This window comes from Pocillopora damicornis, chromosome 3 (genome assembly GCF_964200805.1).
Source record: "Pocillopora damicornis chromosome 3, jaPocDami1.2, whole genome shotgun sequence".
Lineage (NCBI taxonomy): Eukaryota > Metazoa > Cnidaria > Anthozoa > Scleractinia > Pocilloporidae > Pocillopora > Pocillopora damicornis.
The window spans coordinates 14,252,506-14,278,545 of record NC_142672.1 but is presented as its reverse complement, the minus strand read 5'-3'; the positions used below and the strand labels follow the sequence as shown (position 1 = coordinate 14,278,545).

Below are 26,040 nucleotides of genomic sequence, written 5' to 3'. Positions count from 1 at the left end.
ATTCCTACAAGAGATCTCGAAAGTTATTCACATTTCTTAGCTTCCTCAATCAATCATAATGTATAACGAGCTATAAAATAAAGGTTTATTTCCTCAAGTTACCGCTTAGAGCCAGATAGAAGTTTGTCACAGTCGCACGTCCAAGACAAAAATACGGCAGTGCCCAAATATTTTTTTGATGGTTTTCAGAGATGAAATGATGGTTTATAAAGGGGAATTTAGATTAGTGTTGTAGCTTTCTGGTAAGGAGAGATATTTGACCTCAAAGTTATCAAATATTTGGATGAATCATAAAGTCTGAGAACACAGCCATTTATTTGCCTCTGTTGATTGACAAGCCGTCGCTTGCGTCGCACATTCATTAAGGATGTCACTATATTTATGCAAACTCTCAGTTAAGGAGAGTTAAATTTCTCAGTTAAATACCATCTCAGTGAGAGCTTCACACATTTTACCTACTTTGAAGCGATCTCCTTAGTGAAAACCAAGAAAAACTGGGGGGTGGTCTATATCCCCCTGGAAATAATCAAAACAGAAATCAGTTTGTCTGTTTGGGTTTGAGGTAGACCCTTTAAACTGGCTAAGTTTCATGGAAATCAGTGAAATGGCATGTAGCACGACTGCCTGGTGCTCTCGTGGACACACTACTGATGGCTGACACATTTTTTCGTTTCTAAAACTTTAACGATGTCTGTCCCTCTTCTAGAAGGTGCCCTTCTTTTTTCCATTTTTCCAGTTTTCTTGTCTTGTCAAAGCCATGCTGAATATAAATCTTTTCTATCTGGTTAAATGTGTCACTTGTCCTTTATCTGTAACCACCTTTTCCATTACGTTTAGTTCTTGGTCAAAGGAGAAGAGCGACAGAGCGGATAATCGTCTCTATAATGTCTACTTACTACTAGTAAGCGGAAAAAGCTTCAGGAACTCTAACTCTCACTGGCTGTCTCTTTTTTCACCTGACAAGGCTGTAGAGGTTTCATGGATATCGCTTCCTCTCGTTTACTCTTTCGACAGATGTTGCGAATAACAACTTCAAAATCCGGTTTTAGGAAAGCATACACGAAGGTATTAACTAAGGAGGCAACTGCTATTATGTAGTATGAAATTGTGCGCAAGACACTCGGTACAATATCGAGACGACCGAAGAAAATGTCTCCGGTTGTCATATAAATGATCGGCATCCACGAAAATAAGAATGCCGCTGAGATGATGCAGAAGACTTTAGCCACTTTAGCATCTTGTGAAATGCGTCTTGGTTCGTTGATCTGTTTTATCGCAGATACAAATTTTTTCCTCAACGCCAAACTGTACCGCACTTGCTTAAAAATCCGAATATAAGCGACGCTTATGAAGATGTACGGAACGACGACGCCAAACACCTCCAGGCACGCAATGTACCACTTGTGGAATATTGATGCACGATCTGTTGCCCAGAACAGAGGAAGTAAGCTGATAATTGTTGGGATTAACCACACAGCAACTAAAGTTCTTATGAATATCTTAGGTATGCGACAAGGATACTGCAGAGGCATCATTGCAGCAACGAAGCGATCGTAAGTGAGTGCGCAGATGTTACCAACACCCCAGAGTAATATCAAACTACTCAAATACGCAACGACCACCGATTCGGGTTTGAAGAGTATCAGAGGCATTAAAACGGCTCCTGTTAGGATGTCAGAAGCAGCAAGCGACAAGGCAAACCAGTTAGTGTATGTCTGTAATCTTTTGTTAAAGCAAACCAACGCATAGACAGACACGTTTGAGACCACAATGAGAACTGAAAGTGCACCAAGGCTAACTACCACGTACATCTCCTCAGCTAATTCCGGCATGTTGTTATGGGGATTTGTACAGCTAAACGTTAATTAGAATTTAATATGGTGATTCACCATACGTAGCCTTGTGCTCAAGGTAATATTAAAACATACTTCACACCTAATCGATATTTTCATGCCAAATTTTTTCAAAGGTCAGATGATCAAATGGGATAGGACTTAATTCCATCAGTCGAAATTTAATTCGACACAACAGCGTAGTTATTCAGGGTTGCTTTGCAAGCAGTAACTTCTGCTTAGGTTTTCACACTTTCACTGTTGTCATAATGTTAAAACGTTGGCAAAACTTTGTTACTCTCGCATGCATCGAAAAAAAACCTTGTTGCAAAAAACTGAGGAAACCATTTCGGTGTGTTGATGTCAATTACGATTGTTAGTTCCAATAATTTAACGTTCAAACCTCCATAATGTTCTGTTTTCGGTGCGGATGAAAAAGCCAGCCGTTCCCAACTTGCAAAATTTTGTACTGCCTCTTTATGTCGTGAATCGAAAGAAACACAATTTTCCTTGACTGGTTGAAAGGACACGATTTTTGTTCGACTTTTATTTTAATTTTCATGTAAAGGCAAAATCCACGGGTGAATGTATTGTGATTGACAGATTGCCTCAAACTACAGACAATACTGTAAGCTTCGGGGAACCGTTCATTATTTGATTAGGTTACGTTTCTGACAAATCAGTTCGGTTTGCACTCTCATTCTAAATCAACCTTCCAAATTTAGTCAAATAAGAGCAAAAAGAGAACATCGAGCCACAGCCAACTATTCGCTAAAGTTCCTGGCGAGAGCCCTTAAATGGATTTAAAGACAAACATGAGTTGATAGCAGTCGGCTATGGTTTGAGTGACACCAATCTTCTGAATGCATACCGGGAAGGCTTTGTTCCAACATCGTAGCGACAACGTCTACCCATAGAGTGATTTTTTTTCAAGCGTACAAACCAGGTTGTCCTCTCCAGGTTTTAAATACCCTTCTGGCTGATGCATGACTATTTAAGGTTCCTATCAAAAATACTTCGCCGCATTTGACACCGACATTTAAGCCAAAGAAATGCTATCCTGGCGCTAGGAAAAGGATCGCTTTTTCCACTTTACAAAAAAAATTATACATGGAACGCTCCGAAGTTACAGACGCCATACAACCAATATTGCATAGACTTGTTCTTTCCGGCAGCAGATTCTAAAGACGAAAGTGATCAGTGGTTCTCCCTCGGATCAGCCCAAATTTTATTTAACAAAAAAAACTGTCAGGTCTAGTAATTAATTCAAAGAAAATGATCGATCCAGTGATGTTGAATGTATAACCCCTGCTTTGTGTTTGTTTGTCTATCTTTAGATTCAGTTTTTAAGGGAAGGTATGCACGGAACACGATGAGGATTAATTTTAACTTAGGGTGTTTAAGAATACTTGGAACTATCCACCTTTCAGTCAAGAATTGTACGGGAATTATCCCGGCGCTGGTGTGCAAACACATGAGGGGACTGTACCTTTCACTTGATTTTGTTTCTTTTCACTCGTACAGTCGTTTCGCTTCAACAATCTCTTTTTATTCTGTCTGCCATCTCTTACAATGCCAATTTTAAACTTAGATTACAATCAGTTGATAACAATGTCTAGACATGGTGTCAATCACGTCTGTTTATTCTCTGACAAGAATTCTTCCTGCTAAAACCGTGGAGAACAATTTCCGTGCTGGCTAATGCGTTCTGGATACAGGTGTTAAGCGCAGCTTTTGATTAAGGTGACAAGATTAAAAGGAATATTAGCCGTTTCCTAAGCAATTGACAGCGGAAGTGAAATAATTTGTGTCACAGAAGCAACGTCACACGACAAAAACTAATCAGAAGTTGACAAGTCGTGTCATTTCTGTCAGATTATCTACCTTTGACCAATTGGGTTACGGAAAACTTTTCGTGTTTTTCAACTTAACCTAAATGTGGCTGTGTATGCCAGATGTTGGTACTATTGTTAAGCCAGGGAAGTTAGAGGAACCAGCAGAAGAAAAGAGGCCTTCTGTAGGATATCCAAGGATATCAAGTTCAAAGAAACACAACAGAATCAAGGATGGATCTCTACATAAAAGTTTCCCTTGGTGTGTTATCCGTTCTCATCGTTGCCGCGAACCTCTTCGTTATTAGTTTCGTTTGCTTGAACAGAGTCCCACGAACATACACAAACTGGCTGACTGTTTCACTTGCTGTGTCCGACATACTTACAGGAGGCATTTTGTTTCCCATACTGATCATGCGGCCAACACACGCCGTTGCAGACTATCTGTCAAGTATGATCTTGCTCTGGGGTGTTACTAACATATGCGCACTCACTTACGATCGATACGTTGCCATTATTAAGCCTCTGCACTACACTTACCGCATACCTGAGATATTCAAAAAGACCATTATCACTGTATGGTTATTTCCAACCATATACAGCTTATTGCCGTTATTTTGGAGGGATGATCGTTCAAAAAGAATACACCTGGTGTACCTTGTTTGCTTAGAATTAACTGGGGTAATCATTCCATACTTTTTCATTGCAATCGCCTACTTACGGATTTTTAAGGAAGTAAAGCAAAGCTTAGCATTGAGAAAAATTTTGGATTACGCGAGAAAGCAAGTTAACGAACGCAGAAACATCTCCTCAGATGCTCAAGTGGCGAAACTGTTTTTTATCATCTCGGTGGTCTTCTTACTCTCGTGGATGCCGATCATTTATTTTACAACCGCCGTTGATGTTTTTGGTCGGTTCGACATCGTTCCAAATGTTCTGCCGACTATTTCAATGTATACAATAGCTATTGCTTCATTGGTAAATCCCTTTGTATATGCCTTCCTCAAACCGGATTTCAGGGTCGTAACACGAAATATGTTTGGAAAGGGCAATCGAGTGCTAGCGATGTCAGAGACACCTAAACGGTGTTATCAGGCGAAAACAGAAGGAAACGAAAAGTCACGAAGAGTCCCCTCAACAATCTTCACCAAAAATCGAGGGCAGGTCGGTTGAGTTGAGTGAGGCACATAGACACTTTGAGCCAAAAAAAAGATAAATTTACACGCCAGTGATTATCTTTATACCTTTATTCGACTGTAAAAAAAAATATTAAAAAGCGCGATGCATAAAAACATGGAGACTACTTTCAATGTTTCTAATAACATTAGCCATGACGCACTGTATAGGCAAACTTTGCATAGAATGACAGAATGATTACGTATCTCAAAAAGTGCGATAACTCATCACGTATAAAAAAGAAAAAAACCATTAGAGTACGGCAAGAGTTTGGAGATAACCATGTGCATGTCAGCCAAAAAGCCTAATTGTCTATTCATTGCTAGTAGTGGATTCATGGCTAAACTCAACTGTATCAGGAAAGGTTTTTATTCAGTTTGTGTCATGATTTCTTTCCTTTTGAACCTTAAAAGAAATTGCCGACATCGTAAAGAATGACGAAGCAGCTGGTGACGTATGGCCTTTTGGGAAATGTTGTGCAAATAAGAGTCTGAATAAAAATTTAAAGCGCTTTCTATCTCATAAATTCAAATTTAAGTACAATCGAAAACAGTTCGAAGTAAACTTACAATTTGAACAATATACTGACCCACATTGATAACCGCGTTGATAATCCGTCGACTATAATATTTCGAAGAAACATTAAAGTCACACTACGTTTGAAATATGGTTGATTTCCTTTATGTGACAGATGTTTTCACTTTTGTTAAAGAAAAAACAGCAATTCTGAGGAAAGGAATGTCGTGGAGAAATATCAAGTTTTTCGCGGAAGATGTTCGTCAGGTTTGTGTTATTCGACCAAATCATTCTTGTGATGATTTGACACCGTTTTTTTTTTTTTTTTTTCAATAACAAAGAGATAGATATACATGGAACAGAGAGATGATTACAGGGGCAATTATTTTTTGCTTCTGGTGTCTAAGAATCAAACATTTTTAACGAAAATATTCCTGGTAAAGCCATGGAAAACAATTCCCTGTCTTGCTTTCCTTTCTCACCAAAGCGGTCTGTTTACAGGTGTTAGTGCAGCTTTTGACAGATGAGACAGGAACGATAACGATGTTAACCGTTTCCTAGGCAATTGACGTAGAAATTTGAGTCATTTATGTCATAGAAATAACGTCATATTACAAAAATTATGTAAATGTTCGCATGCAGTGCCATTTCTTTCAGATTCTCCTTCCTTGACCAACTGGGCTGCAGAATTCTACTTAACCTAAAGTTAACCCTGTGAGCCATTTACTAGCTCCGATGTAATTCAGGGAAGTTGAGGAAACCAGCAAAAGTAAAAGGAGCCTTCTCTTGGATATCCGAGGATATAAAAGTAAAAGAAACTCAACAGAATCAAAGATGGATCTCTACATGACAGTTTCCCTTACCGTGTTATCCGTTCTCATTGTTGCCGCGAACCTCTTCGTTGTTAGTTTAGTTGGCTTGAAAAGAGTCCCACGAACATACACAAACTGGCTGACTGTTTCACTTGCTGTGTCCGACATACTTACAGGAGGCATTTTATTTCCCATGCTAGTCATAGAGCTAGCACACATCGTGGTAGATTATTTGTTAACTATGATCTTGCTCTGGGGTGTTGCTAACATATGCGCACTCACTTACGATCGATACGTTGCCATTACTAAGCCTCTACACTACACTTACCGCATACCTGAGATATTCAAAAAAACCATAATCGCTGTATGGTTATTTCCAACCATATACTGCTTACTGCCATTATTTTGGAGAACGGATGGTTCAAAAACAATTCACTTGGTGTACCTTGTTTGCCTAAAATTCGTTGGCGTGATCACTCCGTACATCTTCATGACAATCGCCTATATTAGGATTTTTAAGGCAGTGAGGCAAGGCTTAGCATTGGGGAATAAATTGGATTGCACAATGAAACAGATCAACAGACGCAGACAAATCTCCTCAGATGCTCAAGTAGCGAAACTTTTCTTCATCATCTCTGTGGCCTTCCTAATCTCGTGGATGCCGATCATTTATATGACAACCGCCCTCCGTGTTTTTGGTCGGTTCGACATCGTTCCCACTGTAATAATAATAATAATAATAATAATAAAGACTTTATTTTACGAGGGTAACACATAATAGCATAGCTAATAAACTTGTGGCCCTCACTCAGAAATAATTACAATATAAAAACTAGTATAATACAATATAAAAATAGAAACTAATATAATATAACATAATCACAAGATAATCACAAGGAGCCTGGACAAGTATAGTCACCATCTACAAAAACAAGGGTGACCGAAGCGATTGTAATAACTATCGCGGCATCTCGCTTCTCAGCACTGTAGGCAAAGTCTTTGCGCGTGTCACTCTAAGTCGTCTACAGAGTCTTGCTTCACGAGTTTACCCAGAATCCCAATGTGGGTTCAGAGCCGCCAGGTCCACAGTGGACATGATCTTCTCCCTCCGCCAGCTACAGGAGAAGCGTCGTGAGCAGCAGCAACCATTGTTCCTCGCTTTCGTGGACCTGACAAAAGCCTTTGACCTGGTAAGTCGAAGCGGGCTCTTCCAGATCCTTCAGAAGATCGGCTGCCCACCGAAACTCCTTGCCATCATCGCCGCCTTCCACGAGGACATGCAGAGCACCGTCTGCTTTGATGGAGCCACCTCGGACGCCTTCCCAGTCAGAAGTGGAGTAAAACAGGGCTGTGTTCTGGCACCAACTCTGTTCGGGATTTTCTTCTCGATGTTACTCCAGTACGCCTTTGCCGATTCCTCGGACGGTGTATACATTCGGACAAGGGCAGACGGCAAGCTCTTCAACATTGCCAGGCTCCGCGCCAAAACGAAGACCTTTGAGGTACTCATCCGCGAGCTGCTGTTCGCAGATGATGCTGCCCTGGCATCTCACAGCGAGGCAGGCCTCCAACGCTTAGTCGATAAGCTGTCTCACGCCTGCAAAGAGTTCGGCCTTACCATCAGCCTAAAGAAGACGAACATCCTTGCCCAAGATGCACTGACACCTCCCGTCATTACAATCGACAATACTGAACTGGAGGTGGTGGACTCTTTTACTTACCTAGGGTCCACAGTGTCAAACAAGGCATCACTAGACGTCGAGATCAGCTCAAGGATTGCCAAGGCAGCGGGAGTAATGGCCAAACTCAACAAAAGAGTGTGGAACAATGACCTGCTGAGCGTGAGGACCAAACTGCAAGTCTACCAATCTTGTGTCCTTTCCACACTCCTCTATGGTAGCGAGTCATGGCCCACATACGCCAGACAAGAGAAGCGGCTCAACGGGTTCCACCTCCGCTGCCTTCGGCATCTCCTCCTGATCAAATGGCAGGACAGAGTCCCCAACACCGAGGTCCTTGGGCGAGCCGACATGCCTAGCATCTCTACACTACTCATCCAAAGACGCTTACGGTGGCTTGGCAATGTACACCGTATGGACCCCGGTCGCTTGCCAAGACAAATCCTTTATGGGGTACTGCGAGAGAGCGTCCGACGCACGGGCCGACCACTCCTTCGCTTCAAGGACGTTTGCAAGCGTGACCTGCAACTCACTGAAATCCCCCCCAACACCTGGGAGATCCTTGCGACAGACCGGAAAGCCTGGCGTCGGGGTGTGAAGGACGGGGCTCACAGGGCTGAGATGAAGGCCAGGGCCGAGGCGACTATCAAGAGGGGGACGAGAAAGAAACGTCAAAGATCAGATCAAGAGGCCACCAATTACATCTGTTCCAGCTGCAACAAAGATTGCCACTCAAGAATCGGGCTTTTGAGCCACTCAAGAGCCCACCAACACTGATGCGCTGACCATCGCCTCTCCGAGACGAGGATGCCATGCTAAGGAAAGAGACTAAAAAGGAAACTATACACAAAAATGACTTAAAAATTGTTGCTGCGAAAAAATATTAGTCCACATATTGTGCTTAAAGCACCTTATGCTGTCTTGCCGATAATTTCACTATATACAATAGCCATTGCCTCATTGGTAAATCCATTCGTGTATGGCTTCCTCAAACCGGATTTCAGGGTTGCAACACGAAATATCTGTCGAAATAGCAATCGAACGGAAGCGATGTCCAAGACAACTAAACAGATTTGCCAGGTTAAAACAGATAGACACACAAACCGTCGTGAAGAGCCCCCTCAACAACCTTCAATTGATAGCGAGTGCGAGTCGTATGAGTGTGGCACATGGATACCTCGACCAAGACGTGAACGATTCACAGTCTACTTAGTTTCTTGTAATCAAATTTCTTCAACGTTTTAAAAGTTAAGAAGCGCGATGGATAAAGGTAAGGAAGCAGTTCGCAAATTTTCAAAGAACATTAGGTATGGTACATTCAAGGGAGACACGAACACCTTGCCAGGGACGATTATGTATATGCAAAACACCAGCTAGCACTAATCTCATAAAAACGAGTAACGACTCATCACAGATGATAAACACTTGAGCACGGGAAGGTTTCGAGATGATCAGGTGCATGTCAGCCAAGACGGAAGAATTATCAGTCCATTGATAGCAATGAACTCATAGCTGAACTCACCTATATCAAAAGGTTTCTATTCAGTTTGTGCTATGTTGTCAAAATATTTTAATGCATAACGTTTTATATACCTCAGAAGAACGAAAACGTACCTGATGATGTATGACCTCTGAAAAACGATGCACAAAAAATTAAGTCTAAATAAAATTCGAGGCGCTTTCTATCTTTCTATCTCATCAATAAAACAACACGTCAAAGATGATTATCGGTTGATGATGGAGAAAAATAGTTCGAAAAGGTTTTCATTTAGTTTGTGTCATGTTGTCAAAATCTTTCCAAGCATAACGTTTTTATATCTTAAAAGAACTTCCGATATTGTAAGGAACGAAGAAGTAGCTGGTGGCCTATGGTCTTTGGAAAACGTTGTGAAAAAATGACAAGTCTAAATAAAATTCGAAGCGCTTCCTACCTCATGAATAAAACAACACGTTGAAGATAATTATCGGTTGATGATGGAGAAAAATACTTCGATAAGGCAAAAAAAAGTGTCCCAAGGAGCATAACTGATGACAATCTCAGAGTAATAAAGAATAATACATGGGTGCGTAGATATGCAATTTCTTTTTCGAGTTTTAACTCGATAGCTCACGAGTGAGCGCAGCAAGGAGAGAGGGTCGCGTTTTCTCATCTGTCCGACGTAGGCTACTCTGGATGGAATATTGTATCAAAATAATAAATTCCCTACTACTTTTCAGACAAGCGTTAAAGCGGAGAAACCTCTTACCTGTTTGTTTTCAGCTGCACGTTTTTCCCTCAACAGTTCTACCCTAACATTCAAAGCATTGGTCGTAACATTGATGTTGGGAAGATATTTCCTCTCGACCAAAGGATCCTGAGTTTATAACTCGGGGTTGTTTGAATTCAGTCAACAAGTCGTCTTCGAGGTTCTAAAGCCCATGCGTGAGCCCGAGTATTTCAGGCTTAACAAACACAACACAATGACCAGACAGTTTTTTACTGACTGTGGGCCGGTTATTTACACGAGGCCTAACCTAAACCACGTTGGTCGGCCATTCAATCAAGTAGTTGTGGAACTTCCTGACCTGACCTCTTTACAAGATGACGTATGGAAGGAGCGTGATACATATTTCGGCCATCAGTCACAAAAATAACAGAGACAAAGCCATGCTCCTTCAGAAAATCAAATTCACAAAGTAAGAAAATGAAGCTATGATTGTCCCTGTGGGTTAGTGGCATGTTATTGGTTGGTTGATCCCTGTAAAATTCACTGTTCGTGCTAACACAAGGGGAACTTATGGGAAACATAAGATTCTGTGGGACGGCCTTTCCATTGAGAATTTTGAAGACATTATGGCATACCTAGAACTGGCATGGTATCAGTAGTGTGCAGAGTGTTCCACTGTCTCTGAATATTGTCAAGTTCATGAGGTGGTAGAAAATTGTGTGCCACAAGAACAAAATAACAGTTTGCATTTAGGATTTGTCCTACGCTCTCTGCTTCCGCTGCCGTAGATGTGAAAACACAAATGACTTTTATGCTAATAAACGATTCCAGGTAACCTATCATGGGAAAGAAAACGTTAACGAAAGATTTAAATCCTTACACAAAAACGGAAATGAAATGAAAAAATAGAAAACTTGCGAGATATTTCCAAGGTTCTAAATACATGTAGAAACAGACAAAAGGTTTGATCATTCCCACTTTCCACAAGACAGCTGCTTGTAAACTATATGTTTTGACTTCACTTCCTGTTTATATCTTCGTCATTTATTATCTAATTCCGGTTAGGCAAGCTTATATGTGCTTAAAATCGTATCGAGAACACTATGAATTTACCCTTACCAAGAAGTTCCACATCCCTCTGGCTCTCGGAGCAAAATGTTACAATTTGTTGCCCACCCCTGTAGATAGCTGCTTCAGTCATTCAGGAATCAACACCACAGGATTCGCAAGATATGCCCTCACCAGTGATGCTATACCCACACTCCAAGACGAAGCCATGACAACTGCCTGGCGTGGTGCTGAACGACAGGTTTGGGATTTCAATAGGTTGGCTTAGTGTCTCATGATGCATTTGATCTCAGATGTGAAGTCCTCCACCACTATGTCCGCGTCATCAGATACCAAGTGACAGAGTCGATCAAGGGATATATAACATTTGCTGAGCATTCGAAGGAAGCAAGGTGGTGTAGCAATCAGGATCTCACAGCCATTCACTAGTGATATGATACGATTCTCTTTTGCACCAGCAGCAAATATCAGCTGCACACTAATGTTCCTGGTTTTAGCTAGCATGAGCTTGCATTGCCTGAAAATACCAACAACAGCTCACCATGTTGAAGCAAGGATAAGAAACTGCGGCTGGAAAGAAAATACAAAGCGAAATTCACAACAATATAAAGATCACATATCATATAAGATTATATATGACTAAAGGGGGTCAGTTTCTGTGATGCTGTGTCAGTGGGAGAGTATAACTGGGATATTTGGTATTATCAACTGAGTTGATAACGTAAATTGGCCACCATCAAGAGTTTCGAAGTTGACGTTTCGAGGTCAGAGCAAATGGAGGAATTGTGGGTGGTGTGTGTTTATATGCAGAAAATGGAGCTAAGCTATTGATGGGAACATGTTGACGAGAAACAAGAATAAATTAGTTAAATGAAAAGCGGGATTTAAAGGTTAGCTAGGGGCACAATATAGCATGATAGCTGCATTCACATGTACCAAGAGCGTGAAATTTCAAAGACAAACGGAGCCCTTTTACTATCAACAGCAAAATACACAGTAGATACCGTCTCTGTTTTTACCAGCCAAGATGCTTGATCCGTACAGTTGGCAAGAAAAGGTCTGTTAATTTAACTTTACCAGGAATTTTTAATTTGAAAATGAATTTTCATGAGCTTGACTTCTACACACTGTAACTCCAAGTAATTATCGTTCATTATTATATGGCAAGGAAGTCCCGAGGTAGATCCGAGCCTTCTGACTGTTTCTTAATTAGTCGGTATTTTGCCATTCGGAACGTTCCAAGGAAATGGTCATTAGTCTTGTATTTTTGTCTACGAAAACAAGCAAATTAAAACGGTGAAAACCATTTGCGTTTACCTTTTGTGTTTACCTTCACAAGTCAATGTGAAGCACAATAAAACATTTTCAACGATGAGATAATTTTCTGAACTACCGTATTTCAGTTCTCGATTACCTATCAGTCCCTGGCGTTAAACAAGTAGTCCGTGGTTCATTCAGTTCAATTAAAACGGTGAAAACCATTTGCGTTTACCTTTTGTGTTTACCTTCACAAGTCAATGAGAAGCACAATAAAACATTTTCAACGATGAGATAATTTTCCGAACTACCGTATTTTAGTCCTCGATTTCCTATCAGTCAAACAAGTAGCCCGTGGTTCATTCAGTTTAAAATTGTGTCCACTAAAATTGGTTTTCATATCCAATCTCAGATAGCCATAAATTATCTTAACATATGTAGGAAGCTCAAGACTATGCATACCTAAGATAAAATGTTTAGGGAGCTTCAACGCTTCAACGGTACATCTAAAACGTCAAACTTACTTCAGTTTAGGATGGATATGTAAGAACTATTTCTTTTCTATTTTTTAGGATTAAGCGAGCTAACATGGAGCCAAACTTGACTACAAATGACACAAAGTACGAAGTGTTGCAAGAGGGGCGGCCGTGCTTCATCTCTGAATTTCCACCCTCTGTCCAATCTCAATTTAGTTATTACTCTAGCTACCTTGCCACAACCATGTTAGGTTTGTGGTGTTTCCTGTCAAACGGGTTGGTCCTGGTCACAATTCTGAGGGGTGGACTTCGATTCCGCCCAGGGTTTCTCTATCTTTGCAGCTTGACGTTGACTGACGTTCTGTGGGGTGGGGTAGTAACACCGTTGTACATTAGATTCAGAATCGCGGAGCTGATCGTCGGTGAAGCATATTTCAATCGCAGTGATTGGGACTCGCCTGTCATGGTGGTTTCTTTCTTTTTATGCCTTTTTGCTATGGTGGGAACCCTTCGAGTCATGAGTGTGGATAGATATTTAGCCGTCATTAAACCATGGTGGTACAAAGCTGCCATGAAGATGCAGTACGCCATTACTGCTTCTTTTGCGGTGTGGGCGACGTCCACTTTTTTAATTGTTCTGAGGCAGGTGAAGTTGTTTCCTAGGAGGGCTGTTGAGACATTTGAAGGCGGATACATTATTTGCTTCTCCGCGATTTTAATTGCCATCCAGTTGTGTACTCTGGCTGCTCTCCGCAAGCACAACAATGCTTGTGTTGTACTACAAAGGAAATTCAGTCATAAGGGAGGGAATCAAAAAACTCGTTAACTGTCACAGTCTTAAGTGTTTTGATTCGCAGGACGAGTAATAAGTAAACCTTGACATTCCTCTCTCAAACAATTGGTTTCGAATGTCTGAAACATTCGTTTGTTATTTCTTCGAACGTTTTCTAACGCAACTCGCTAAATATCCCGGCGTATTATAGGCTGAACTTTCGGATATGGAGTTCATATTCACTGAGCCTGATGTGAATGATTGTCTTAGTATAATTGCACAAAAACTTTCGCAGGATTCTTTAGTAAACTCGTTTATGTTAAAACTATGTGTAAATAAAGAAGGCAGTGTGCATATATGTTACATAAGTTTTGATCACTCGTATCGAGATAAACAACCAGTTTCCATAATCAATCTAATCAGCAAAAAATTCTTACTTTTGAAAAGTGTTCCACAAAACCTGTTGGATTCTGTGCTCTTAGAAATTAAATTTCTCCTATCGCGTTTATCACTTCCTCGGTAACTTTGCCGACATAATGCAAGGCAGCCATTTTATCACCCCTGCTACAATCACCTCGCGAGATATGACACAAACCACGACTATAAAGAGCGCGAGAATCTATTTTATCCACCGCATGGAACCCGGGGGTGATTGATTGAAATTAGAACATGCACGACTCCTTAATGCCGCGTTCGTCTGCGCATGTACTTAAGTTTGCTTACATATATCTGCCTTAGCTTCTCATTGGCTCTTTGGTTTCTTGATTTGTTCTAAATAGCCGTTTGAACAATTTTAGTTTAATTTTAACGACACTTCAACATACCGTACAGCTAAACAAGGCAATAACTCTACCAAAAGTTACCATCAAATTAGAGCTTTATTCGATGTTAAAAAATGTAAAAACAATGTAATAAATTACCGTAAATAATGCTATCTAAATAAAGAAAACTTTCACTTCGATTTCAATATTTAACTTGACTTTCTTTCATGTAACATAACAAATACTAGCGACTACTCATGTGACGTTCTAAACAAGGCAATAACTCTACCAAAAGTTACCATCAAATTAGAGCTTTATTCGATGTTAAAAAATGTAAAAACAATGTAATAAATTACCGTAAATAATGCTATCTAAATAAAGAAAACTTTCACTTCGATTTCAATATTTAACTTGACTTTCTTTCATGTAACATAACAAATACTAGCGACTAGTCATGTGACGTTCTAAACAAGGCAATAACTCTACCAAAAGTTACCATCACATTAGAGCTTTATTCGATGTTAAAAAATGTAAAAACAATGTAATAAATTACCGTAAATAATGCTATCTAAATAAAGAAAACTTTCACTTCGATTTCAATATTTAACTTGACTTTCTTTCATGTAACATAACAAATACTAGCGACTAGTCATGTGACGTTCTTGGTTAATCCATTTCTTGAAAGAGTTGATCACCTGTCAAAAAACTGTCACATTTCAACGATAACACATTTTTTCTCAGTGTTCTGGCTAATAGAATTTTAAGCAATCCACATCAGATGGCAAGGTTTCATCAGTATCGGACTCCGAACCACTGACAAGCATTTCAGGCAATAATACCAGTTTCCTTCCTTCTCTACTATCCTCTGAGGTGTGATGGGAATTTTCCGGGTTCATCGGCGCTGCTCGGAAGTTTACATCATCTTCGGTTTCGTCCTCCTCCGATGACGACCATACTTCCCAACGATCAAAGTCAATGGAGACGTAAGGCAACTGAAAGAAATCAAACAAACAAAAAGAAAGTCAATAAACGAACAGAAAGAAAGAAGAGAAACTATGAGGGTCAATCCATGTTGACTAAGAACAAACTACATGTTCCATTGTATATGTTACCTTTTCTTTGCTCTTCAACAACCGCGTCCACACGGCATGGTTTCTTTTCTTGAGTAAAATTTGTACCTCCGAGCCCTTGACAATTACAGTACTTTGCTGCAATCATCCAACGAGAGAACATAATTAACAACACCGCAAATTGAAAACAGATAGACTGTCAACGAAAAGACCTCAGACCTACCTCAGGATCAATCTCCTCTAATAGCTCCATGTCCAGTTCATAAACTACGTGTCTTAGCTGTGTACTAGTGAAAGAAAACATTAATCATATTACAACAAAAACATACAAACACGCAAACAAAATGCATTATTACAGGGTTACGAAGTAGGAAAACTTTGAGCTTGGTTCTTAAAAGAAAGTTTCCCATTTGTCACCAGCTCGTGTGGGGGTCGAACCTCGTACGGGTTTCAAGAACCTTTTCCATAAACGGCAGCCGATGGTGTAACAGGCAGCTGCCCCCTAAGGAGAAACCCACACACGAGAACCTTCTGGTAAGCTACTGAAACACACGGCGATGAGAGGTCGTTTGGGCGGCGGTAGATCGCCTGTAATCAGCTTTCGTTAAACCCTGCTCAGAACGTCGGAATTCGCGGTGGAATGCTCCACCCTTGCGTTCAAAAATACTCCGAAGCATGCTTGGTCATTTACTAGGTTCGCATATGACAGGCGTACTGCATATTTCTGGGATCAACAAGTGTGCATGGTAAATTGGGATATGTGCGCGACATTACAACATTAGAATGTCCCCCAAGGATTCGATTACAGTAAAAACACAACCTGCGAACATGTAGTTTTGACTCAATAATAAAAATATCTCTTCAAAGACGTTCCTTGTCTTTAGTGACTATTTGCTTAAGGTGGACTAATCGAAAAGTCATCTTTGAGGAAGATGATTTTGAATGAAGAAACTCAAATGCTGCCAAACTTACCTAAACTTGAGCTTGCTCGCAGTTATCTCGGTCTGCTGTCTCTCCACTCCGCGTAGCTTCACACAAACTCGCACCAGTTCTCTCGTTTGTGACCACACTGTTTTCGGATGCACGCTGGAAAATATATAAATCATCATGGTTTTAAATAAGGGAAAGAAAATACTAATTTCAAATTGTTGAAAGTATTCTTACATATGTATATTTAAGCGAGTTAAGTGCAGTTTTCCTATCCACGGGTGAGATGTTAGAACAATCAGAAGTTTTTCCCCTCGCTTCCCATACTCCAACATCGGTCAGGTTACCTTGTTTATCTGCCAATACCAAGTTATTTTCACGGGGTGGATGTGAAAATTGCGATGGTCTAGACCTACAATTGGCGACAAAATTGCTGACACATTGACCTTTTCAAGACCCTCTTACTTCAATTTTGTCTCTTTTGCCCTTGTTAAGTTTACCTATTCGCCGCCCCCTCCCCCTCCCCTTCATAAAAATGTTGTGTCGGGCATGAACCGTTAGCTTCATACAGGCAACATTGAATAGAGGAAGGGAGGTCTTGTCAGTAATTTCTAGCGTGGTAGAAACAGGAGTGTTATTCTACACGTAAATAGGACTCTTCAAACATGATGTGACAACTGATTGTAGGAAACAGAAGTGTTACTCTTCACATAAATTGGACTCTTCAAACATGATGTGACAACTGATCGTAGGATCAGGGCCACCTTTTACAGACTGTGTGTCCTCTGCGACCGAAAACGAAACAGTTGACGCTGAACATAATATTAAAACAAAATATAGAATGTCCTAAAACATAACACACAATATATTTCATAAGCCTCCCGGGTATATTACTCCCCCAGGTTTCTACTCACGCCCATATGCAAGCGCATGCAATTTGTATTTATTTGTTCATTAAACTTACAAATGTCTCAAACGGAAACTGGTACATGCTTGAAATTGTAAAAAATATTTGAAACTGACTCGCTTCCTAACCCAAGTGAAGAACATTACTGCGGTATAACCATGGTTACAGCATTGATATTTTAGTTGGTTGTCAATGGTATTTTAATGTTACAGTTTTTTCCTGGGGCATAGGAAGGAGGAAGCGGTGCTCACTAAAGAGGGGAGGAGGTTCAGAAAGTCGGTAACTGGTGACCCCAGCCCAAACATGGATTCTTCAATCCCGACGTCCAAAGCTTTGTTCTCATCAAAAAACAGTCTTCTTACAATTGCAACTTTTAAAACCAGCTCACCTAAATGGGTCTAAATAATTCTCTTCTGCACGAGGCACAACGTGATTTCTAACGCTTACAGTAGACCTAGCTGCAGCAATTCCTTGCGTCTCCCGCCGAGAGAAATTTTCCCTCGGGTAAAGGTTCTCAGAAGTATTTGGGGCTGGTGTGATCATCGCAGACGGAATCCTCTCATTTTTCTCGTCACTGTCCTCCCCACCCAAAGGAGGTAAGTCATCGTCATCTTCATTGTCAATATCACCATTCTGCACCAGACCATTGACTGATCTCGTCTCAGGTTCTTGCTTTACGATTATGCCAGAAGCGATCGCACATTCTTGGGCTCTATCGTCAGGTGCTGTAGCGGTTGAGCTTGTTGTATGGATGTTTCCAGCTGCTGAGCCAAGAAGACGCTGCAGTAGATCGCCACACACACGGCGAGGAATGATACCTAAACTCTGCTGCTCGTTTGTCATTAAACTAAAAAGAAAAGACACAAAATTGTTGAAAAGTACATTGTCAAGAACGTGGAGCAAGGAAGAAGCTGAGTCCCCCCGTGAGAACACTGCGTTACAAACCTTCGAAGTGTACCAATCACTCCCAGTCTGACCATAACATCCTTATTGTGTTGATTACCACTCGCCAGAGTTTTAAGCGTCAGGGCACCTTGCTTTATGATCTGGTAAGAAAAAAGTGTACAATGACCTTCTGTTCAGAAGGAGAGCTGTTAACTTTGCGTGATTGGCTTAAAACTGCCGAGAGTAATTTAAACACTGCCGAGGCGAAGTTTACATGAAAACTATGAGCTCCGAGAATACAGAAGGGACATATACGCAGACAAATTTATCTGAGAAAATTTTCAATTTTGACCAAAGCCAACATGTCCGCATAGCAGTACTCATTTCAATGTTTGGTCCCTCTGCTCATATTTATGATCTCACCTGCTGTGAGGTTGATTCTTGCAACTTTTTGCAAATGTTCTCAAGGCCTCCATATTGTCGAATGAAATTGCGATTCCTAAATAAGACAACAAAAACAAATGGATAAAAAAAATAAACAATGACGATGGCATTGAGAAAAATAAGAAATAAATAGAGCATTTGGCATCATTGAACCTTAGCATTGCGTTCCATATTCATGATTGAAAATTAAGCGCATTTCGATTGACATAAATGGCCAGAGAGAACAATGGTAAACACCTACCACGAAAAGCAAATGAGGAATCAATGTAAAAGCAACCTAACTAACTGAAAGGCGGGAAAACGCGGGTGACGAACACTCGACTCGTTTTACTTTGCATCTGATTGCTTGACGTTGGCGCGAGGTTTCACGACCAATCATACTACAAAGGGGAGTTTGAACCAATCTAACCCTGTATTACAATCAGCAATCAATGAAGACTGAGTTATCAAGCAATAAAACAAGAAAAAAAAAGGATCGACTTACTGATTGTCGATAGCTAAGTTTCCTAGCGCCCACATTGTGCGCTCTAGAACATTTTCGCTGTAAGTCAGTGAGACCAATTCACACATTGTTTTCAGGCCACCACAATCCCGTACGGCTTGACAGTTTCTGTGGAAACGCAAAATATCTCACCATCATTGACAATCACTGTGAAACAAATAACAATCATTAAAGTTATCTATAAGATGAGGCGCGTATTGCGCATGTCATCTTGCTGTGCGTGTATTTGAAATTTGAATTGTATCACGATTACCTTGAATTAATTCAAAAGACCTAGATGTTTGAAATGTCCACAACCTATATGGCGGAAAACATTCTTAGAAACGCATAAAAAGACAATCGATAGTGCAATCTCTTCTCCCCCCTCCCCACCCATCAAATTATTTATCGCGCAGAATGCCTATTGTTCTCGAGACATTTAATTGCTGTGGCGAAAAATTATCGATCTGTAATATTAGCAGCAAAGCGTCCAAAAGTTGGTCTTCGTGGGTCGCTTGTTTTGGTCCTTTCTTCTCTTATTTTGGTCTTTCAAGGCGCGTTCGCATTCAAAATTTCCCGCTTTAGTGCTCATGAATTACTAATAATGTTCGGGCATTCAGTGCGATGAGCTATCAAAAAAGGCAAGGACACACCAATAACATGAGGACTGGTATCTTTCATTCATCAACTCAAATCAATGGTTGGAAAACTTTTTTACCTGGTGTTGTCATCTACAAGAGATCCAATAGCCCACGTCACTCTCTCCAAGACCTGCCAGGAAAATGGCAGCACGTATTCTCAAAATCCAGGTTATTTACGAGCTCTTCCAATTCCTTTCCCCAACCCATATTACAAACCATTTTGCTCTTTCTTTTATCAATTCGTTTTGGAGAACAATTCCTGCTATCCCTTTTATGACTCCTTTCCAAAGTAACACTTACAAAACAGTCAGAACAGGTAAAGGAAAAAACGCTAAATTTTCCGCCCTGTCCCATGAAATGCCAAAGAGTGACATAAACTTGAAATCGAAGTCTCATAGCATCATGTTCGGGGGGGAGGTCAGGAGTTTTGAATCCCCAGTCTGCCCGCTCCAATCTGTTTAAGAAGCAAAATAACACGACATACATGTAACGTTTTTATTTCACTGCGCGTGAGCGGGCAGAATTGAAAACAAATCCTATCATATGACTGGTTTCGTGACCGGTCATCATTTTTCACTCCACACCACCCAAATCGTGCGAATGCTCCTTAAACGACGCAAGCGCAAACAAAAGTAGAGCACTGCTCGCGAGGAGCCAAAAGAAAGCAAACTAACTTTGTCATCCATGGTGGTTCTTAAAAGTTCACAAAAAGCCTGGAGCCCTCCTCGAGTTCTTGCCTCATTTTGATTTCTGTCGAAGGATAGAAGGAGAAGTTTCAAAACGTCAATTGAAATAAGTAAAACACTTTAAAAAAAAAAACTGCATAATTCCGGATACTATCCGATAGCATTCTTATATATGAAAATAAACAATAAATTTACCTTTCTGTGGTTCCCAGGTTCTTCAAAGCCCAAGCTATGCTTTCTTGGATAATGCTGTCTTTCGTCTAAACAGGAAAGATTAAAACAGAGAACGAAGAAAAACGACATGTTGGAATCTCACAACAAACAGGACTAAATCAAATCTCTTTACTGTCTGCCATACATTTCCCATGATTCAAGCTCTAAGGGTTTGGTTTTAAATCAAACAACGTTCCGCATATCATATCTTTCTTTTCCTTCGTCACCTATTTACTAAAAGATATATATTGACGCCGGAAAGAGAAACCTCCTTTTGGTCACAAGCTAATAAATTCTCGAGATAGTACCATCTAATTAAGAGAGCTGTGTTTGCTCGCTTACATAGTCTGCCTTGGTCGGATTGTCAACGTTATGATGCGGAACGTCTTAAAGTAAAGCGTAATAAAAGTTTTCTACCGAGCCAGATAGTTTTCTTTCCTTTCTTTTTTTCCTAACAAAGCTTTAAGATGGTGGCGTTTTCACGTTTTTGTCATAAACAAGAAGAAAATTGAGTTCAGTCCGCTGCAACCGAAGTTACCGTTCCTGCAATTGTGCGAGTGTTAACTGGTAACTAACTACAATAGAGGGTGATGAACACTTCGAGTAAGATAACTGAACAACTTTGGAATCTTAGCGAACTGGGAAAGTGATTTAACTAGCTGCAAACCCGTGATCGTACCTTTCCTAGCAAATAGCACATTGTTTGAAGTCCACCTTGGCTTGTTACTTCGTCGCAGTTACTAAAAATGAACAGCACCTCGAAAAAGTTGATACTACTAAGATGAAAGATGCTTCGTATATTGCATTGGATCGAAATCACGATCGAACCCAACTACGTTCGTAAGAAGAACTCACCTTGCGTTATCAAATGAAAGAGATGCAAGACTTGCTAGAATATGCTGAAGAACCAATGGATCTCTGCTTAGACTCAGCAGGCGACAAAGCGCCTGAACACCGCCACAATCCCTTATGTCATCCTTTGATCTAAAGATATTATAAAACGAATGTTCAAAGGTTCTCTCCTTCTCTTTCTCTTTCTTCTTCTCTTCCTGGACTCCATACTTGCCTCCCTCTCTACCCATTGTTCAATACCTTCCTCCCCTCCTCCATACACACTGCGGCATTCTTCCCTGGCAAAACCTTCCTGATTACCTTTCCCGTTCCCTTCTTCATCTCTCCCTTACTTCCTTTTTTCTTCCATCGCTCCTTTCCAAACTCCGCTTCCTTCCCCTCCTACCTTACTTCGCATTCTTATCCTCCTTCGTATCATCCATCCATCCCTTCATTCCACACTCTCCGTCTTCACTTCCCACTTCCTTCCTCTTGTTCTTAATTTCTCCATCCCTCAATCCATACTTACATTCCCTCACTTTCTCTCCCTTTCTTCTTCACTCCTCCCCTCCCCTCCCCTTCCTTGTCCATCACCACATCCCCCCCCCCATTACTCCTAGGTCATTCACAGTTATTCCCGTCATACTTTCTTTTCTTCCTTGCGACCTTCCAACGTTGCTCATTCTTCCTTGCCTTCCGACTGCCTTCCGACTCTCTTCCGACTGCCTTCCTTAATTTCCCCCTTTCTATGGTTTGTTTTTCCACCTATTCCGCCTATCATTCAAAGTTTGAATAAACCCACTTACTTCTCGTTATTCAGGACAATGCTCTGCACTTCCTTCACAATTTCTGCTTTCTTTACTAGATCCTGAAAGAAAATTAAGTTGACACATTGGTTAAAGAACATATTTGTATACAATTATACAATTCCGAACACAACTGTAAAAAACATAGTCTTCCATATTACACCTCAAGCCTTCCTACCACAATTTTCTGATGTAGTGGGCAATATATCGCACGTGCGACTCTGGGTAAAATGGCAAATCTAACAATGTAATACATAAATACATTAGGAAAAGAATACACATTTTCAAACGGCGTAAATTCACATCGCTCGTCGATTCGTTGTTTTCAAGGTCGCAGTTTAAGTCCTTCAGAACAAAAGACCACCGTACAGCTAAAAATCAAAATCCACCCTGTTATCGGCTTGCATGTGCGCGTATTCGCAAGGAGTTCTGGGTGATGTTATGCGCAGAACAGGATGTGCGTTGCTTTAAAATGGATACATGCACTGAAAACAAATTTCAAGAGCTCCCAGTTATCACCTGCATATAAACTGCGCCTTCCGAAAAGTCATTCAACATCCGGCACAGAAGAACAACCTTTTTTCTCTGTTCCCAATTTCCCCAAACAAGAACATTTGCTGTCACAAAAAATAAAAGTTGAACACTTCTTTGGGGAAGTTGCGAGTGACAATGCCGCTCATGAAGGCACAAAAGCAGTGCTTATATTTTCCAGTTTCCAAGACAAAGTCAAAGTTTTCGCATAAAAAGACAAGAACATATATTTATTACGCGTGGTGAAGAACTTGCAATTAAGAGACAGAAGAACTCCTGGTACTTCATGAGTCACTCGAAAATTGGAAAATTTGTATTTAATATTTCCAGTCTAAGAGTTCGGTCCCAGTAAGTTTTCTAACTGTAAGACAAAACAAAAACCTTTTTGAAATAAATTCTATTCTTATTCGATGCAATAGTTTAAATTAGATGCAGACCCTAAAAAGGATCCCTCCAGGTTTTTAATTGTATTTGCTGTTTGTAGAAACTGCCATTGAATCAAATTAATTAAAGAGCTTTCGTTTTCGTCTTGTAATTTCTCACTTCGACACTTTTCCATAAACTGACCAGAAAACTACGATTGAATTAAACTGATCGATTTCGCGCGCGACTGATGTTTACTTTTTAATCCATTTAAATGTCATACATTGACAGAAAATTTAGAATAAAACATAGATGACAAAATCGAAAATACCGGTTTGTTAGAGATTCATTCCGCTTACAGCGGAACAAATAACCTAATCCGACGCATTAGTACAACTTCACGAAGGTTCCGTTTAGTTTAGATCTAATTCAAAGTGAAAGTAACTACACGTGTAAACCGACTTTCGCTCAACATATCAGCGAAAAAAACCGCATGGAAAAAACAACTGAAGGTATTTATCTAACCATCATTCTCGGTGCTCTGTCAGTTCTTATAGTTCTCTCGAACGCTGTTATTGTCACGCTGGTTTGCTTCAACAAAACCCTTCGCACATACACAAATTGGTTGATTCTGTCCCTTGCTGTGTCCGACCTACTGACTGGCAGCCTGCTTTTTTCTATGACGCTATTCACACCATCTTATGTCGTCGAAGGATACTTCACCGCAATGATTTTACTTTCGGGTGTTATCAACATTTCGGCAGTTACCTGCGATCGTTTTATTGCTATAGTGAAACCTTTAGAATATTCTTATCTCGTTCCCAAATTCTTCAAGAGAGGAATTGCGATTATTTGGCTAGTTTCGGCCATATATGCCTCTGTTCCTTTGATTTGGGGTGCAGATCATTCAAAAACAGCTCATAGAGTCTACTTGGCGTGCTTAGAGCTGCTTGGTGTCGTCGTTCCGTACATCTTCATAACTGCAGCCTACATTCGAATTTTCAGACAAGTGCGCAGAAGCTTAGCGTTAAGGAAAAACTTGAAATCTGTCTCAAGACAAATCAACGAACGCAGACGCATTTCCGCAGATGCCAAGGTAGCCAAAATCTACTGCATTGTGTCTCTGGCCTTTTTGTTCTCTTGGCTGCCAATCCTTTACATGACAACAGCTTTTATTGTAAAACGGATTCAAGTTGTCCCAGACATCTTATCCTCGGTTTCGCTCTTCACCATGGCGGCGGGTTCGCTAGCAAATCCTCTGCTGTATGCTTTTCTAAAACCTGATTTCAAGATCGCTCTTCGGAATTTATATCAGAAATGTTCGAGCAGATGCGTTGAACAACAGTCGATTTCTGTCAGGTCTTTTAAAGCAGAACAATCAAAGAACAAGACCATTCGTTGGCTTGCGCTTAAACAGAGGGCAAGTCTCAACTAAAGAATGACATGCTGCACGAGACTACCAAAAAAAAACACATTGCAAGCATTGGAAGAATCTTCTCTCCTTTACATTCTCTTCTGATGCATCGAGAAGGACGCTAATTCACCAAAAGCTTTAAAGTACCTTTTACGTTTGAAATAAATTAAGATAAAGACAATATATCTCGAACACATACTACACTTCGACGACGGTCGTTGAGTAAAGATGCTGAACATTAGTAACAAGCGAGGAACAAAGAAATGTCAGATTCATCATCTAATGAATGCGACGACGACGACGACGACGACGATGATGATGATGATTGAGATGATATTAAAACATAAAACTACCCCTTTCCATCTATGACACATCACTACTAAAGTACGGAGGTTGCAAAATTTAATACATTCAACATTCAGTTTACTAACCAACCAAAGCAAACAAAGACACGAAATAACATTTGAAGTTAAACTAAAAGTTGAAACGTGCTGTTTCACTTACGAGATACAAAGCACTTTGAATTTTATTTCGACGTTGTTCTTTTTGACGTTTCCAAATGGCTATACGTCACCAGCTGCTTTTTCCTTCCTTATGATATCAGCACTTTTCTTCAAAGTTTTAGAATCGTTAAGGAGACAGCATGGCATAAACTGAATAAAAGCTTTCCATAATACAAGTGAGTTCAGTCATGAGTCCATTATTATAAATAGTTCGATAATTCTGTTTATCTGACTGACATGCACCTGGTTATCTCCGAACGCTGCCGTGCTCTTACTCAAATGTTTTTTTAAATAATTCTTATCCTTATGTGTTCCACTCATACCTATTTCTTTGAATTGAAACAAAAGATTCAAAACTGACGTACAAAACCCAGGTGCGAACGCATTAAAAACGGATATCAACCTCATTTAATTGATTCTTCCTTCAGAGTACTTGCCAGACTTGACAGTTTTTGATTGACAACAATTCATGCTGACTCAAGGGACCCTTGCGCCTGGCAAGCTTCGCAAAGAAAAAAAACCAAAATTACCGTTACCTCTCGTCGTTAGAATCTGCTGCCAGCGAGTACATGTCGCATGCAATATCGGTTAAAAGGAGAAGAGTTACCGACTAAGTTCTCATTCCTGTGTTCCATACATGATTTTTCCATAGAGTGAAAGAGCGGTCCTTTCCTTTCGGCAAAGACAGCATTAGCAAATTTAAATTAAGGTGTATGCTAAGTACGCTAAAAAAATGTGTGAGAGTGTGTGGCGCGTACGCTAATCACACATGATGTGTTGCAGAAGTGCAGTTGATTATCTATGAAGAAAATGCAGCTTAATCATGAGAACAGTCAAATTAAATAACCATATTTTTCAAGAGAACCTAATATCTTTCCATCAAAATTTTTTTTTCTAATTTTTGCGCTCCAGTCAAGAAATATATTATGATTTTTTTTCCACGGAAGGAT

General features: G+C 40.3%; 6 protein-coding genes across 9 annotated transcripts in view; 4 read left to right on the top strand and 2 right to left on the bottom strand.

The window, feature by feature from the left end:
• Positions 1-798: 798 nt before the first annotated feature.
• LOC149048368 (adenosine receptor A2a-like) lies at positions 799-1,832 on the bottom strand. Its single transcript, XM_089200524.1, has one exon. The coding sequence runs from the start codon at positions 1,830-1,832 to the stop codon at positions 927-929; it is 906 nt and encodes a 301-aa protein (XP_089056650.1). The 3' UTR covers positions 799-926.
• A 1,969-nt stretch (positions 1,833-3,801) lies between these two features.
• Positions 3,802-5,549, top strand: LOC149048367 (octopamine receptor beta-2R-like). The gene has a single exon (XM_089200521.1). It carries the CDS (start codon positions 3,899-3,901, stop codon positions 4,835-4,837), a length of 939 nt encoding a protein of 312 aa, XP_089056647.1. The 5' UTR covers positions 3,802-3,898; the 3' UTR covers positions 4,838-5,549.
• A 513-nt stretch (positions 5,550-6,062) lies between these two features.
• Positions 6,063-9,092, top strand: LOC149048366 (histamine H2 receptor-like). The gene is made up of 2 exons (XM_089199459.1): positions 6,063-6,885; positions 8,762-9,092. The coding sequence occupies exons 1-2, from the start codon at positions 6,191-6,193 to the stop codon at positions 9,090-9,092; spliced, it is 1,026 nt and encodes a 341-aa protein (XP_089055585.1). The 5' UTR covers positions 6,063-6,190.
• Positions 9,093-12,967: 3,875 nt separating this feature from the next.
• On the top strand, positions 12,968-13,681 carry LOC149048365 (cannabinoid receptor 1-like). The gene has a single exon (XM_089199458.1). The coding sequence runs from the start codon at positions 12,968-12,970 to the stop codon at positions 13,679-13,681; it is 714 nt and encodes a 237-aa protein (XP_089055584.1).
• A 1,002-nt stretch (positions 13,682-14,683) lies between these two features.
• Positions 14,684-26,040, bottom strand: part of LOC113678036 (uncharacterized) — a 40,447-nt gene continuing 29,090 nt past the window's right edge. For 2 of the 4 annotated variants that reach the window (XM_089200498.1, XM_089200497.1), the window contains 14 exons: positions 22,280-22,341; positions 21,498-21,626; positions 21,322-21,415; positions 20,625-20,689; positions 20,418-20,493; positions 19,821-19,873; positions 19,106-19,231; positions 18,601-18,676; positions 18,238-18,338; positions 17,681-18,139; positions 16,431-16,544; positions 15,682-15,745; positions 15,501-15,596; positions 14,684-15,380 (listed from right to left, as the gene is read on the bottom strand). In XM_089200498.1, coding sequence (XP_089056624.1) covers positions 15,138-15,380; positions 15,501-15,596; positions 15,682-15,745; positions 16,431-16,544; positions 17,681-18,139; positions 18,238-18,338; positions 18,601-18,676; positions 19,106-19,231; positions 19,821-19,873; positions 20,418-20,493; positions 20,625-20,689; positions 21,322-21,415; positions 21,498-21,626; positions 22,280-22,341 — 1,758 coding nt within the window. In that variant the 3' untranslated portion in view covers positions 14,684-15,137. The remainder of the gene's footprint in view (positions 15,381-15,500; positions 15,597-15,681; positions 15,746-16,430; positions 16,545-17,680; positions 18,140-18,237; positions 18,339-18,600; positions 18,677-19,105; positions 19,232-19,820; positions 19,874-20,417; positions 20,494-20,624; positions 20,690-21,321; positions 21,416-21,497; positions 21,627-22,279; positions 22,342-26,040) is intronic. The other 2 variants (XM_089200500.1, XM_089200499.1) reach the window with 1 other exon arrangement.
• LOC149048364 (adenosine receptor A2b-like) lies at positions 23,564-25,256 on the top strand. The gene has a single exon (XM_089200517.1). It carries the CDS (start codon positions 23,667-23,669, stop codon positions 24,606-24,608), a length of 942 nt encoding a protein of 313 aa, XP_089056643.1. The 5' UTR covers positions 23,564-23,666; the 3' UTR covers positions 24,609-25,256.